Source organism: Peromyscus leucopus, chromosome 3 (genome assembly GCF_004664715.2).
Source record: "Peromyscus leucopus breed LL Stock chromosome 3, UCI_PerLeu_2.1, whole genome shotgun sequence".
In the NCBI taxonomy this organism is placed as follows: Eukaryota; Metazoa; Chordata; class Mammalia; order Rodentia; family Cricetidae; genus Peromyscus; species Peromyscus leucopus.
Window position 1 is genome coordinate 89,710,657 of NC_051065.1, and position 16,724 is coordinate 89,727,380.

Genomic DNA, 16,724 nt, shown 5'->3' on the forward strand with positions numbered 1-16,724 from the left:
GTGTTTCATCTGAGACTTACTTTGCTTGCATTGATGTCACAAACTTTCTCAAAATGCCTTGGGAAATGGTACTGTTACTTGGTTGGTTCCTTACGGCAACGGCCAACCCACAATTCAAAGTTAGCTGTGCTGCTAAGTCTTGAATTTAGACTCTCTGCAGCTAACTGACTAAGTTATACTGTTTTTCCAAAGTCATAGCTGGTGGCAGTTTGTTTATCTCTACCTATGACCGACCATAAGTGTTAACGTTAAATAAGAACTGTGGTATTGTGTTCCCCCAAATATTGTGCATGCTAATAAACTTATCTGGGGTCAAACAGAGCAGCCACAATATTAAAAATAAAGGATAGGCAGTGGTGGCACATGCCTTTAATCCTAGCATTCCAGAGGCAGAAATCCAAGTGTTCAAGGATACAGACAGGCTGGTGACTCATCACGCCTTTAATCCCAGAAAGCAAACCTTTAATCCCAGGGAGTGGTGGTAGAAAGCAGAAAGGTATATAAGGTGCGAGGACCAGAAACTAGAAGCATTTGGCTGGTTAAGCATTTGGCTGGTCAAGTATTTGGCTGGTTAAGCATTTGGCTGGTTAAGCCTTCAGGCTTTGAAGCAGCACAGTTCAGCTGGGATTCATTCTGGATGAGGACAGAGGCTTCCAGTCTGAGGAAACAGGACCAGCTGAGGAATTGGCAAGGTGAGATAGCTGTGGCTTGTTCTGTCTCTCTGATCTACCAGCATTGACCCCAATAACTGGCCTCAGGTTTGATTTTATTAATAAGAACTGTTAAGATTCCTGCTACAAAAAATAGTTTTCATCGTAGGGCATTGTTGATGGTGTAGTCTGTAGAGTTAGATTCAACATCACAATTTTTGTCGATTTCTTTCTTCTTGGAACTTGTCAGCCTGGCTGCCAGCAGTTGGTAAGGTTGCAGGAGCTCAAGTGCGGTCTGCTCTGTACAACCTGTTGCCTCTTTAAGTAGTGTTTATATTCTTTGGTCTGCTGCTAATACTTCCTAGAATTTGTTACAATACCAAGAGAGAACAAAATAGTTACCCAGCCCTGACCTCAGCAGGGAGGGGAGTCCGTGTGCTCTCCTGCTGTGCTGTGTGATGACCCATTTAGTGCAGAAAGTTGTTCTTAACCTGAGAATACTTAGGGTTATGTTGTGGAGTGTAAGGCAGAACCTCTCTTGACACCCACTGTTAAGAGCTAGCTATAGAAGAGATGGAGAGAAGCAGATCCGTCTCCTTCCCATTGGGGCAGTCTCGGAAGGACCTGTGTGGGAAAGCAGCACTCAAGCTTCCTGTGTGTTTTTGGTGGAGAGTTGGCATTTTGTCAGATGGGGGAGGTGAGACACTCCAGTTTAAGCAAAATGAACGTGAAAAGGTAGGGAAGCATGAAGGATAACGAGGAAGAATTCAGTTCTTTGGAAGAAGGAAATAAAGGAAATGCATTCAGGGAGTATGTCAGGGCTGCTAGCATTTAGACATCTGTTACTGGCCTGCCCTTAGAGTCCTGGCAGGATCGACCTCAGCTGCAGCCACTAAGAGCTCCCCCTGTGAGCATTTGCCCTGTTTCCTTATAAAAGGTGGGCCTTGCCCACCCCCTGTCTCTCTGTCTCTCCGTCTTTCTCGATCTCTTGATCTCTCTCTCTCTCTCTCTCTCTCTCTCTCTCTCTCTCTCCTCTCTCTCTCTCTCTCTCGATCTCCCTCTCTCTCCTCTCTCTCTCTCTCTCTCTCTCTCTCTCTCTCTCTCTCTCTCTCTCGATCTCCCTCTCTCTTTTGATCTCTGCCCCCTTCTCTATCCTTCTCCTCCTCCTTCCCCAGTAAACCTCCCATGTGAGCCCTGGTGTATGGTTTGACTCCTTTTAGAATGCAACAAAGGTTGTGGGAAGGCGTTGTTCTGGGCTGGGGAGCTGATACAGAGTTCTCCACAAGGTGAAGCATTGGCAGGGAGCTGTGTAGACCTCATCTAAAAGAACAACGTGGTGGCATGCTGGGGGGCCATGAATGTTTGCTTCCAGTTTGACTGTTTTACATGGAGAATCTGCAGTATTGTGTGCCTGAGTCCTTAGGGCACAGAGGTGTCTTTGTGTAGATCACATATGTCATGCCTGTGAGTAAACCGTGACAGCAGAGACACAGACTGAACATGCTGCACTGAAGCTGCACTTAGCTCCTGGTCATGGCCTTTGTTTTAGTCAGACAAGAATTCTCCTAATCCTAATAGGAGGGTCATACTGTTAGGACAAAGTCTTACCCAAGGCAGGAGATTCAGGACAGCAGCCCATGGACTTACTAGAGCTGTCCAATGCTCTGATACTTTTTATTTGACATTTAAAAAAGTTAATACGGGCTGGAGAGATGGCTCAGAGGTTAAGAGCACCGACTGCTCTTCCAGAGGTCCTGAGTTCAATTCCCAGCAACCACATGGTGGCTCACAACCATCTGTAATGAGATCTGGCGCCCTCTTCTGTATACATAATAAATAAATAAATCTTTAAAAAAAAAAAAAAGTTAATACTTTGTAACAACTACAGTTAGTTAAGCTTGTATAGAATTAGGAATATCCGCATCTCGTGTCTGTTGTTGTAAGTAGTGCATGGATTGCTGCATGCACGAACTGCCTTTGGGATGTGCAGGGCAGCACAGGCAAGCCCCGTGAGCCCGACTGGACCCTTGCTGCTGCCCTCCTCCCACAGACCTTGGGTGCGAAGTTAGATGCTCTCACTGTAGACTTGATGCAGTAAGGAAGCTGATCGGGAGGCTAGCTGAGTCCAGAGGGGGCATGCCTGTGTACCGTGTGAAAAGTCTTAAAGAAATAGTTGTGGGGAGGGAGGGTGGATAATGTTGGTAAGTACAGTTAATGCTGTCTTTATGCTTTAGTGGCTGGGGTACCTAAAGCCAGGCTGTTCCACTGCCCTAAACAGGATTATGCCTACCAAGTTCCTCCCCGTAAAGTTTCAGAAGAGGGATTTTAAGGTTTTCTTTGTCTTGGCATTAGTTTCATAATCATAAAACTACCATAACTAATGAAATATTTTCTTTTTTGTCTTCATCATTTGAAGATACTGTTGATCTAAGTGGCAAACCAAGATGAGAATTTTTTACAGTTCTGTGTTAGTTTCCTTAGTATCTGGCAGTCACTCATCCACACCATCTGATAGTTTTCTCTTCCTTTGAAGGTATTGTGTCCAGATCTGGCACGCTGACTTACGAAGCAGTTCACCAAACAACCCAGGTTGGCCTGGGGCAGTCCTTGTGCATTGGTGAGTGAGTGCCTGACCGCAGGTCTTTGAGTGCAGTGTCCTCAAGGAGCAAGCCGGGGACAAGGACTTACCCGAGGGTTTATAAGAGGCTTTGGTGCCGTTCTAGGAAGGAGATGTTGGGATCTCACATTTGCTTTGCTGAAGTGTGGTGCTTTCTGCATTTTTAAAGATGGGATTTCTAGGTTGAGGAGTGCACATTGTAGGACGGGTGGCCGTGGATGGGAGTGGTGCCCAAAGCATCACTCATTTCATTTGCTGTGAAGAAATGGCTCCTCACATTTGGCATTCTGTCATCACAGTTATATTTTATGTTTTGTAGCTATTGAATTCTTTGCCTCACTGTTTCTCCCTGGGCAACCCCTGAGGCTCCTCTGAGTTGAGGCTGAAAGGTGTAGCTTGCTGGGCAGAAAGTCAAAGTTGAGGCTGGTATGTGCCCTAGTGCTTCCCTTGGTGCCACCCAGGACTCTCTGACACTTAAAAAAGTCAGAGCAGCTTTTACACAGTAACTGTCTTTTTTTTTTTTCTAAAAACTAGACAAGTTTCTCATTTTTAAATCTTCAGATCCTTAGAATACCTCTTAAAAGCTTTTTAAAAATATCTTTTTATAATAAAAATGACAAAACAGAGCCCTGGAGTATTTTTATTATACTCTAAATAAATAAATTCAAATTGAAAACATGAATCAAGCTGTTCTATTTGCGGGACACAATATTAGGCATGAGATCATTTGGTGTAATGGAGACGAAGAACTGGTTTTGAACAGACTTGCCGTTTCCATCTTCTTGAGGTTCAGTTCTTCACTTGTAAATGGAGGGTACTAATGCCATTCACGGGGGCTGGGAGTCACCAGGGACAGGTCTGATGCTTGTGAAGCAGAGCCCAGGACTTGACGCCTGCCTGTAGTCAACGCTGTTGCCCTTTCTCAGCATCACTTCTCACAGATGGACTGAGAGGTGACCACGCCTCCCTAGCCTCTGTAAGTTTATAATTTAAACACTACAGCATTGGCAGGCAGAGCGGAGAGGACATTTGCTTCACTGCTCTCCAAGTTCTCCAATGCCCTGTGTGCAGGCTCTGCCATGCCCCAGCCTGGGATCTGCGGGGCCTGGGAACCTCCCACCCGGTTGCTCACTGACAGTGTGTCTCCAGGCTTAGTAGTTTCTCTGCAGCACACTTGTCAAGGATTTCTCGCTGCAGAGAAATTTGTTCATTGTGGTTTTGTGAAGACGGGCAGCAAACGATCATTTACATATGTTTCTATAAACAGAAACAAGTGCCGCTTTGTGATCTTTGAATGGTGAAGAGTGAGGCTGCAGTCTGAAGATATTAAAGAGAAAGGGTATAGAGACTGAAAACTGAGTTAGAACGTTTTTTTGACAGAAGTTCCATGGTTTGTCCTTACATTTTTGACTAATACTGACATCCTTTGCCCTTCTCAGGCATTGGAGGTGACCCCTTTAATGGGACAAATTTTATTGATTGCCTTGACATCTTCCTGAAAGATCCGGCCACAGAAGGCATCATACTGATTGGTGAAATTGGTGGTCATGCTGAAGAACAAGCTGCCGAATTCTTGAAGGAACATAATTCAGTAAGTTTGTGTTTGGAAGAGTACAGGTCTCTGCTACTGACTGACCCTGGGGCTTGTTTTAGAAATTATCTTTAATTTTTTCATGAATTAATTTCTCAAGAAAACGTGAAAGCTAACTTTAAATCTAGGCTTTCTATTCTGTAACACTCAGAAAATTCTAGATTCTTAGCTCATCCTTTCTTCTGCTTCCCATAACGTTCTTCTCTACGGCTCTTCATGCCTCTTCTCCCCAGGCATCAACCACACTGTGTAGCCTCCTGCTAAGTGGAGAGAATTCAGGCCGTGGGTCAAAGCCCACACTTGACTTGAGGCTTAAATCCAAGGTCCCCGGTGTTCTTTCTCTAAATTCCAAGGGAAATAAATATCCTTTGTCTTTTTCAAGGCTGGCCCTCTAAAGAGAATTTCTTACATAGCCTTCTCTGTGATTTTTCCCTCTCCTGCTAGCTTTAGTCTTTGCTTGGAGAAAGGACTTAGCACCAAAGATTGGGTAGGAAAAAAAGGCTTTCTGTATCCTCCAGGGGAAGGCTTCCCTGTTGCCTCTGCCTTAGAGTTAACTAAATAAGGAGTAGTGCGCTGCTAGGCCAACATACTGTTTAGCTCCTCTGTTGGGATTTGGTAGGTGAGGGGCGAGGGAAGGGATGCCACAATGCCAGAAGGAGGCCACTGCCCCAGCCCCGCTGTGCTCTGGGAGATGTGTCTGAGAGCTGGCCAAGCAGGAGAGGTGAGATGGGGCTGGAGAGGTGGCTCAGAGGTTAAGAGCACTTGCTGCTCTTGCAGAGGACCTGGGTTCAGGTCCCCACTCCCATGCGGTGGCTCTCAATTGTCTGTGAATCCAGTTCTAGGGAATCTGGTGCCCTCTTCTGGCCTCCACAGGTACAGGCACGTAACTTAATGAACATGCATACAAGCAGGCAAAACCTGTGGTATTGTGTTCCCCCAAATATTGTGCATGCTAATAAACTTATCTGGGGTCAGAGACAGAGCAAGCCACAATATTAAAAATAAAGGATAGGCAGTGGTGGCACACGCCTTTAATCCTAGCATTCCAGAGGCAGAAATCCAAGTGTTCAAGGATACAGACAGGCATGGGGACTCATCACGCCTTTAATCCCAGGGAGTGGTGGTGGAAAGCAGAAAGGTATATAAGGCGTGAGGACCAGAAACTAGAAGCATTTGGCTGGTTAAGCATTTGGCTGGTTAAGCTTTCAGGCTTCTAGCAGCACAGTTCAGCTGAGAGCCATTGGGATATGAGGACACAGAGGCTTCCAGTCTGAGGAAACAAGAACAGCTGAGAAGTTGGCCAGGTGAGGTTAGCTGTGGCTTGTTCTGTCTCTCTGACCATCCAGCATTTCACCCCAATAACTGGCCCTGGGTTTGATTTTAATAATAAGACTTTCTAAGATATCTGCTACAAAAACCCTCATGCACAATAAAGTGAAAAATGAAAGAGGGGGAGATAACCTCCCTTTAGTGCTTTTGGAAGAAAGACCTGAGGAGGGGATGAAGGAAATGCCAGAGGGGAAATCGTGAATATGGTCACATTAAAGGAGCCAGTAATGTCACCAGCGTCCTGTACACAGTGTCCTTCACTTACCTGTGCTTTCAGGAGCTCCCGGGGCCTGTTCTGAGTGTTCTTGATCTTCTGTAGGGATCTGAAGTTCTAACTTGGATAGCTGTGGCCCAGCTAGCCCCTCACCTCTGCGTCTTCCCCTCCTGTCCTCCACTCCCTAGCCCCCCTCCCCAGCAGTCTTGTTTCTGTTGAGAGTGTTCCTTAGCTGCCCCTTTGGTCTTCTCCTTGGCACAGGTCTGCTGAAGTGTCCGTATAATCACATGTGGAGGGCTTGGTCCCTTGCTGGTAGTACTATGGAGGTTCTGAAACTTTAGGCGATGGACCTAGTGGGAGGAAGCAGGTCACTAGAGGCCAGTCCTTGAGGCATTATTTTGCCCCAGCCCCTTCGTGCTCTGTCTGCTTACTGGCTGCAGAGACATCAGCAGACCACGTTTCTCTGCCACACACATATCATAGTGGGAGAGCATGCCTAGTATGGATTGAACAAACCCTCTGAAACAATGAGTGGAAATTAAATCTCTACTTTTAAATTGTCCACTGAAGTGTGTGTCACACTGGTGAAAGTATGACTCTAGGCCCCATTTGGCTCATGTTCTAGTTCCTTGCAGACCCCCCCCACACACACCTCCTCAGGTCCATGCCCCTTAGCATGTGCCAGCTTGCTGCTTGTGGATGTTAGGGTGCTGGTCTCCTTGGCATAGTCCATAGAAAGCCCTGATGAGTGCTGATTAATGAGCAGGATGGATTGTTAGCTGCTGTCCTAAGTTCAGAAAAGTTTGAACGTTTAAGTAAAAATTCACCTCTCTTCAGAAAAAAATCAGATACTATGTCACACTGTTAAATTAACATTAAAGTGTAGGTCTGAACTCTGAATTCCTTAACCAGTTTACACGTTTAGTGGAAAGCATGCACATTTGTTTCATTTATTATTTCTGATTGGTTTTTGCAGAGCTTGTTTGTGTCTTACTTATTTATTTTTTTATTTGAGAGCCTAATCTCTACATGGTTCAAGGTTAAGCAGCTTAAGACAAAGTGTTTGTTATATAAACAGATAATACATGGTTTGGAGTAAGTAATAAGTAGTGTCTGCTGGAGGGTGAAGCAGGCAGATTGTGAAAGATGGGACAGTCACCCTGGACTGTGCTGAGTACCCTGAGCCACCACCGCCAGTCCTCGGTCCTTGTGTCTAGGCTTTTTGTATTTCTCTCCACACCTCCTGCTGTCTAATTCTGTTTTTCTCCACTTCAGAAGTCTCCATTGGCTCTTTGTCAGTGAGACAGAGCATAATTTTGTTTGGCATTCTAAGCTTATAATCTTTTCCTAGTGCGGTAGCATTGCCATTTTAGGGGGGCTATTAGGGAACAGAGGAAGTAGAAGTTAAGACCACTCAAATAGGAGATTCCCATAGTCTGTGCAAGACCGCAAAGGAATGTATGAATGACTGGGGCCTGTTTGCTGTGTATTCTCCATCTCAGGCACTGCAGTGCTGCTGGGCTCAGGGAACTGAGGGAGGCTTTGATGTTCAGGGATCTCATTGTTAGTAGAAGAACATGGGAAGAAGTGAACAGCCAGTGTGCTGTGTGTGTGATAGACACATGTAAGAGGCAGAGCAGGGCCTCGGGAGCCAGTCAGCCTAGGACCTTGGTGGGATGGAGGAGAAGGCGTCAGGAAAGGCTTCTGTCGGGAGGGGGGCAGGGATGAGTCATAGGTGAAAAGCTGCATATGTGCATGGAGGGTGAGGAGCATTTTGAGCCAAGTACAGAGTAGGAGAAGTCAGGGTGCTTCATTTACAGCAGGCAAGAGCAATGGGGGCCAGGGCCAGGGCCAGCCATGGCAGGCCTGCAGAACCTGGTGGAACCTGCAGAACCAAGAAACCAAGACCATTAGGTTTCATTGGGCTCGCTCTGGGGATCTGTGACTAAAAAGAAAGTCAGTTTTACTTAGGAATGTTCCTGGTGAAGCAAAAGAGTTATTAGCTTTATTGAATTGTGAATCTTGAGACTATTTTGTGATGGGCTGGGAGTGCTTTCTTCTCAAATATTATTAAGGACCCGCCTTAATAGTGGTCTTCCCAGGGGCCCAGAAGAGAAGCTACAAATGGCAAGAATTATTTTCGGGAAAGAATCTAAGTACACTGAGCTCTTTGTTCGTCTACTTTATTCGTCTGGGATAAAATCCTATCTACACAGCTTCAGTTCTGTTCTCATGCCTGGCTCCTTCCTTCCCTGATTTCTCTTTTCATTTATCTGCAGTTCTCTTTAAGTTCTAGCTTAATTCTCTCATCGCAGTTCTGCCCCATCTAGGTTCTCATCCATCTAGTTCCTTCCCATCTTAGCTCCTCTCCCATCTCCTCCTTTCTCATCTCCTTCTTCCTCATCTTGTTCTTCCCCATCTGGCTCTTCCTCCTCTTCCATCTTGTTCCTCTAGTACTCTCTTCTAACCCTTCAATCTAGTTCCTCCTCATCTAGTTCTTCTATTTTCTTTTCTCTGTCTCATCCTCCAAAATTCTCCCCTAAGTCTCCTTATACCTCTCTGCTCCCTCATCTCTCAGGTATTCAGTTATAAAACCAAGCAGTAGCAATCCTCTGGCCAAGCAAGGTCACCAGGCTTGAATTCCTACAGGGTCATAAAGGCAGACAAGAGTTTTCCTCAGGGAGTGACCATTAGGTTTTCTTTTACAACCCAAAAAGAGGGTGGTAAAGGAGGAGGTCAACTGAGAGCTAACGATTGGTTAGTATATCAAGAAAAGAGAATTTATGTGCTCAGTCTACATTCCTAGAAGTGGTTAGGTAAGAAGTTAGGAGTCTATAATGTTAGTAAGGCTGTATAAGAAAGGAGGGTCTCAGCTAAAATTGTACAAGAAATAAAGCTATTGCCTGACCTAGGAGACAGGTGTTGTTTCCCTAAGGGTATTATTACCTTAGTTCAGGAGATCATTTGGCCTTGGATGCTTGGCAGGTATTTTAGATAAATACACTGCTAGAAGTTCTTGGAACCGCACATAGCACACAAGAAAATTATTGTAGGAATCGGCTAATCTATATACAAAAGCTAAAATATCACCAAGACTTCTTAAGCTTTTGTGATAGTAGCTGGGTTCCATTACGTTTTCCTGCGGTTTGCAGCTCTTTCTCTCACAGCCACTTCCAGCGGACACTAACTTTGCTTGGAAGAGTGGCTGGCAAACAAGCTGGTTCACTGGACTTGGGTATCTGACAGAATGTCTTTCAGAACACAGTAAGAAAGCTGCTCTGCTGCTTGTTGCTAATGATACAAGTTGAGCTTTTAACAACAGTTTAGAAAATGCTTTCTGCCACCGTGAACTTAGGATCTTCTGTTTTCTGTAAGAGACTTTTCTCTTGCGATTGGTGCTGGATACAATGTGGCCTGTGCTTGTGGACACTGAATGGTTAAATTTGGAAGCATTTGGAAGATGTGCATACCTACTGAACAGTTATTTTCCAATTTAACAGTCTCTGTTACAAAACCATTGTGGATTAAAGAGCCATTCAGACACTAAGACAGATGAAGGAATTTCGGAAGGACAAAGAACAAAAATTCATTGCTGTGGTATAAATGGACATTTCCTGTCCCTACTGCCAGTCCCAAATAACCGACTCAGAGACCGAATATGAATTATAAATGCTCAGCTGATAGCTCAGGCTTGTCACTGCCTAACTCTTACATTTAAATCAAACCATTTCTATTTAACTATGTATTGCCACATGGCTTGTGGCTTTACCTGCCCTCTGGCATGTCTTGCTTCCTGGGCAGCTGGCTGGCATCTCTCTTGACTCCACCCTCCTTCCCATCATTCTCAGTTTGGCTTTCCTGCCTAACTTCCTACACAGCTACTGGCCTGTATTAACTAATGAGAATAATGCATATTCATAGTGTCGAAAGGATTGTTCCATAGCACTGTGGCTTCAGATTGCAGCATTACATGTGACCTTTGAAAAATGACCACTTGAAGAGGCTTGTTTAGTATTAGAGAGTATTTAGGCATTCCGAAGGCAGTTAAAACACATCATCCTTCTCCATCTGTCTGCCCAAGGCTGGATTTTCTTCTTGTACTTCAGCTAAATGAATTGTCACAACAGATCAATTGCAAAAGAAGATATGATTGGCCACTTATTAAGTTAAGCAGTCAGAGTTGTAGAAGTTAGTTGTAAAATGCCACTTGCCTCACCAGAATGTTTTAGACACTATTTAAAAAGAAGTTGATTTTTAAGTGAATTCACAAATATTTTTGTGTTTTTACAAAACTTTATATTTTTATAAAAATCCTCAGTTTTACATTTTATGTGTGTGGGTGTGGATGGGTCCCCACATGCCTTAGCATCCATGTGGATTTCAGTAGACAACTTCATAGAGTCTCCCTTCACCTTTATATGGGTTCCAGGAAGTGAACTCAGATCACTAAGCCTTCAGGGCAAGTGCCTTTGCCAGCTGAGCCATTTCACTGGCCCTCAATTTTAATTTTTAATATAGTAAATATCATTGGATATCATTACAAAGAATAAATAGCTCAGAATTTAGTGCTGAGGCATTGATATACATAGAGGTTGCATATTTGAATGGACTTTGGTTATTTATATGAACAAAAGTGCTTTGAGATTCTTAATAACTTTTATAAGTATCCAGGGTCTCCAGACTAAATAATTTGAGAGCTGCTGTGTGTGTTGGGAGGTGGGATGGGGTGGGGAAGACAGTAGCAACTGAATGAAGCTCTTGATCCATGCTTCAGACCTGTTCTCCTTAGATTCATTGTGAAGCCTGACCATATGTAGTCATGTGTTGATGTGTGGTATCTCATGATGGATTGATAGGATACTTGATAGTATTTCCTCAATTACAATGCAAGCCCAGAGCTTAGAAACCACTGGTTCCTGTGTGTGGGCTTTAAGAAGATTTAATGTCAACCTCATTAAATCATTTGATACAAATTTGATACAAATTTAATGTATCAAAGTCAGCCTCAATTATCTTAGACTGTAGAATTTTAGAGTAGAAAGAACTAGTAACTGTCATCCATTTCATCATATTTGAGGACGTCCAGGTCTGTATTAGTGATGGCCTGGGTCCAAGAACATTCAACCTTACTAGGAAATTGAGTCCAAGTCCTGGATCCTTCCCTGTGCCCATCACCCCTCATCTTTTTCTTGGAGGATATTTATTAAGGATAAGAATTATAATAACAACTCAAGATAAGAAGTTGTGTAGAAGTAAAACAAGTCAACTGTTCTTGAATCTTAATTTATTGTCACAAGTCACAAAACAAAATTTTCAGGTGGGTGTGCTTTTTTGGTTATCAAAAGAAAGGTTCAGGTGTGTGTTTGTGGGACAGTGTTGATACTCAGCAGGTAGTCTGCTCAGGGCAGCTTCTGCCTTCATGTGGAAAGCTGAGTCTCTCTCAGGAGAGTACTTCAGTGTTGGGGTTGAGTGATGGACTTTTCCTTCCCAAGTCACTTCCTGTTTACCAACAGTCCGGGATTTCAGGTCCAGTTTGATTGACTTACTCTTCTGTTATTGAAAATGTCTCTCTCTCTCCAGGGGGCAAATTCCAAGCCTGTAGTGTCCTTCATTGCTGGTATAACTGCTCCCCCTGGCAGAAGGATGGGCCATGCAGGGGCCATTATTGCTGGAGGAAAAGGTGGCGCTAAAGAGAAGATCGCTGCCCTTCAGAGTGCGGGGGTTGTTGTGAGCATGTCCCCCGCACAGCTGGGAACCGCCATGTATAAGGTGAGCACACAGTGGCCATGTTCCTTCTCTCTCCATAGCTTAATGTTCTCATGCCCTAGTGTAGCGGTTCTCAACTAGTCGGTCTCCACCCGCTGGGGGTTGAATGATCCTTTCACAAGGGTCACCTAAGACCATCCTGCACATCAGATATTTACATTATGATTCATAACAGTAGCAAAATTACAGCTATGAAGTAGCAACAAAATAATTTTATGGTTGGGGTCACACAGCATGAGGAACTGTATTAAAGGGTCGCAGCAGCATTTGGAAGGTTGAGAACCACTGCCCTAATGTAAACCTTCTAAGCCAGGCGATGGAAGCATGGGCCTTTACTCCCAGCACTCAGGAGGCAGAGGCAGGTGGATCTCTGAGTTGGGGGCCAGCCTGGCCTACAGTGAGCCCCAGGACAGCCAGAGCTGCACAGAGAAACCTTCCTTGAACACTCTTGCTCCCCCCCTCCCCCCAAAAAAAAAGAAACCCAACCCTGATTGAAGTGTAGCCATCCGTGCCTTTGTCAGTGACAAGGCATGGCATGCACAGAAGCATTTCGGAGGCCGCAGGCACCCTGTGGGTGTGCAAGGGCTGCAGCTTTGTGTTTCATGTTTGGGTTCCCAGGAAATTGGGATCTTGCCATCCTAACTCCACAGATATCATTTTCCAGAGAGAGGGGCTGCAGTTCAGTAAGGAAGCAAGCAGAGGTGCTGGGAGTTGGGGCCTGAGGAGGGTGGGCCTGGGCTGTGACCAGGTATGCGGTGGCCAACTGTGCGGTGCTGTCCTCTGCTCGCTGGTTAGAGGAGCCCCATGTCAGATGCCATTGCTTTTCCTTTCTGATAGGATGCTGTAGTGCAAAACACACACCCTCAGTTGATCTGTTCCCTGTAGTCTCCGCACTCATTCTCAGTATGTCTTGAATAGCACGGCTCTCTCCCCTCCTGTATTTTACTGTTTTCCTCTTTCTGAGTTTTAACCTTGACAAAACAAAAAGAAAGGCAGACAAGACAACAGCTCGGTACGGCCTTTGTCTCTTAATAACAAAACACTATGTCTTAAGCTGAAAATAGGCACAATTATTTTCCAGGGAGGGAACAGTTATCAGAGAATTCAAAAGTTCTGCTTTCCTGTGAACTTTGCCCTCATCTTAGAAATTCTAAAAGACTCCTTGTTTGACCAAATCTTTGCATCTCTTGCCTTCTGAATATCATATTCCATATATGGAGAAGTGCGATTGAAACCCAGGCAAGGGTAAAAAGCAAGTGCCTTTCGTGGACCTTACTACTCTGCTCCTGCAGGTGACAGGCAGCGCCTTTCCAGGGCCACAGCCTGGCTGCCGCCCTTGCTCCTTCTGGCTAGGGTATTTGTGTGTTTGGGGTGTTTCTAAGGTTCTTGACATTTTGTTCAAATTCTAGCTGAGTCAGTGTTGAGTTTTCTTCTCCGAGAAAGTCTTCATTGTCTTATCAGATGGCCTGTTACATTCGCATACATGGCCTTACAGGTTTAGTTGAACAGTGGTGCCCATCAGCCCCAGCAGTAGTTCTGCAGTGAAGACAGGATTATTAAAGCCTGTTGGCTTTGGGGTTTCCAGGAAAAAGTCAAGCTCTGTCTGTCGCTCTGGCACTGGAGCAGCCGATTTGAAAGTAGTTACCATGTGCGCAAGAACCCTGGTCCTTCTCGTACATTTTACCTCTGCAGAGGCGAGGTCCTGGGGGTGCTGCTTTGCAGATCGCTTTCCCATGAATGTAATGTGCATTTTTTCTTCTCTCCTGTTTGTGAAGGAATTTGAAAAGAGGAAGCTGCTATGAAGGACATGACATGAAGTTCTTTAAAGCTGTGGAAGAACCCTTGTAGACTGAGAGTCAGTCCAGAGTGTTGGCTCACGCATCTGACACTGGCTCTCATCACATGGGAAACCAGGCAAATTTTAGAATGTCCGAAATTGAGCTATTTTCACGTACTGTGTAACAGAGACAGATAATAAATCTATCATTTGATTTGAACATGAGACTTGTCATTGTTCCGGCAGTGGTGGTGGGATGGAGGGGTGTGCATGTGTGCGCGTGCACATACGTGTGCACATGTGTGCAAATAGCTAATGGCTCTGTGGAAAACATAACAGAATGAGACTCTCACAACTGTGTATGGCGTTTGTCTAAGTGTTCTGGACATACACCTTAGACCCTGGGCTCATAGCTCATTTGCACATAGAAGTCTTCACTGTCCAGTTGACCAGGGAGTAGGACATAAATGTCTAAAGTCTCTGGCCTGTAGGAAGGCCACCTGGCTTGCTCTGGAACCTTACCCATCCCCACTGTCATTGTGCAGGCCGGAAGCTCCCGCCCTTGGGAAGTGGAGAGGGCTTACTAAAGTGCTTCACTGTGGCTGGACACAGGGCACCTCCTCCTTTTCCATGCCTCCATCCCAGCTTGAGGTTTGGATACTTACTGCAAGATGGAAGAAAGCCATTGGCTGTGCAGTCTTGTGTTTAAAAAAAGCTTGTAACTGGAAGCTTCAGTGGGAATTTGTCACTAAATATGGCATGCCCAACCCTAACTTACATTCTGGAGTGGGGAAGACAAAATATTCTCAAATTGTGTAACTATCCTGAAAATAAGCAATAGCTTTAAGAAGGAGAAGTCCAAGAGGAAGGCTAGTTGGTGTCGTCTTGGACAGGGCACTAAGGGCTGGAAAGGGAAGGCAAGCGCCCTGGGGGCTGGGGGAGCTGGTTGTACAGGGCAGGAAAAGTGCTGGTTTTGAGGTGTTCAGGGAGCCAAGGGAAACATGATCTGAGCTCATGTGACTGCTTGGGCTGCTGCTGAAGTCACAGACAGCCTGGGTCTGCCCAGGCCTGGGGCATGTGGTGTGAATGGCTTTGGAGTGCAGTAGGCATGCATTTCATTACCTTGAACACAGACAATGACTCATCCCACAGGATACCTGTTAAAATATATGACACAGTGTAGGCCGAAGCAAGTCTGCTCTGTTGCCTGGGCAGGGCCTAAACTTACCACATAGGCAGGGCTGGCTTTAAACTAGTGGCAGTTCCTGCCTCAGAGCTGTGAATTCTGGGCTTACAAGCAATAGCTCCCACACCCAGCCTTAACAGTGTCTTTTAATGAGTTGAAGGTTTTAAATAAAGATAAAAAGCAAGGGTCTTTTTCTTTCTTTCTTTTTTTTTTGTAACTTTCTTATCTTGAGTACTGCGTTTCTGCCCCGTGTTCACAGTAATGTTCTTGTTTTAAGAGCCTATATATGTAGCTCACATCACCCTTGTTGACCTTCCTGAGTACCATGACGTAGAAGCCAAGACTGACTTTCTTTCCTTACATTTCCACACCTGGCCTGGTGTTCCTTCTGCCTTTGCTCTTGGCAGGCACATCTTGACTGTTCCTCGTGTCCCCTGGGGTCACCCATCAAACAACAGAGTCTCATTTTGAATTCTCTACAACTCATGCTTTTTGTTGTAGTTGCCACAGATGTATTTTTGAGTTGTGTGTGTGTGTGTGTGTGTGTGTGTGTGTGCATGTCTGTGTGTGCATGTGTACATGTGAGTGCACTGCCCACAGAGGGCAGAAGAGGGCGCCAGACCACCGGGAGCTGGAGTTCTGGGCCGTTGTGAGCCACCTGCCCGCGCTCACAACTCATTCTTCACACTGGTGTGTGGTGGACCTGTCAAGAGGCACCAGGCTGTGCTCACAGTGACAGTGAGCTCAGCTCTACCTTTCCTGGGTCACGTCAAGGTCACCCAGAGGTACTGACCAGGGAACTTTGGCCTCCAGGCTCACCACAGTGCTGTTCCCACAGCAGGCTGACGTGTAGGCTTCCCCTCCTCAGGCCCAGCTCCCCAGCGGGGTAGCTCTGTGTCATCTGGGTGCTTCAGCTGCTGTGGGATTGCAAAACCACACTCTCTCCTGAGGAGAGCCTGCACACTCACTGTAGGCCCAGCTCCTCAGGGGTCCTGAGCTTCCAGATGAAACACATCCATCCACAGACAGCCTTTGACGATGTCTAAGCAGTCACCGTGGCAGGAGTCGCTGGGGAGAGGTCCACTTATCACTAGCGGGTGGGACTCCTGCTTCCCTGACTCCCGAACTTCCTTTAGTGTTACATCCCCACACCAGCTCCCCAGCACCAACTGCTCCGCCCATAGTTCAGCTCAGTTCTGACCCTACCTTCCTGCACTAACTAGAGACCCCACAGGTAAGGGAAGCCATCTCACTAGGGCGCCTACTTCACATGCCAGCTGCAGATCCTGGCGTCACCGTGCCACTCACACTTGGCTTGGTTTTAGGTTGGAGACGTCTTTCTATAACTGCCCTCAGACTGATTTGCAGGGGTGACTCAATTCTGAAAGCACGGTACCCAGCACCACAGTTTCATTATGAAACCACTCAAGAGCAGCCAAGTAGAGGAGAGAACCCCTGTCAAGGTCGGAGGGTAGGGCAAAGGAGCATCTGTCCCCACGGAGGTGGACTGCACCACACTCCTGTGCTTCAGTCTGAGTGCTGAGAGGCCAGAAGGGAGTTGGCATTTTGTCAGAAAAAAAAGAGAAGGCTGGGC

At 45.8% G+C, this 16,724-nt stretch overlaps 1 protein-coding gene across 2 annotated transcripts in view; it reads left to right on the top strand.

Moving 5' to 3' along the window:
• The window catches only part of Suclg1 (succinate-CoA ligase GDP/ADP-forming subunit alpha), a 32,088-nt gene extending 17,924 nt beyond the window's left edge, over positions 1-14,164 (top strand). For both annotated transcript variants that reach the window (XM_028855168.1, XM_028855167.2), the window contains exons 6-9: positions 3,184-3,267; positions 4,707-4,858; positions 11,982-12,170; positions 13,943-14,164. In XM_028855168.1, coding sequence (XP_028711001.1) covers positions 3,184-3,267; positions 4,707-4,858; positions 11,982-12,170; positions 13,943-13,969 — 452 coding nt within the window. In that variant the 3' untranslated portion in view covers positions 13,970-14,164. The remainder of the gene's footprint in view (positions 1-3,183; positions 3,268-4,706; positions 4,859-11,981; positions 12,171-13,942) is intronic.
• Positions 14,165-16,724: the final 2,560 nt, after the last annotated feature.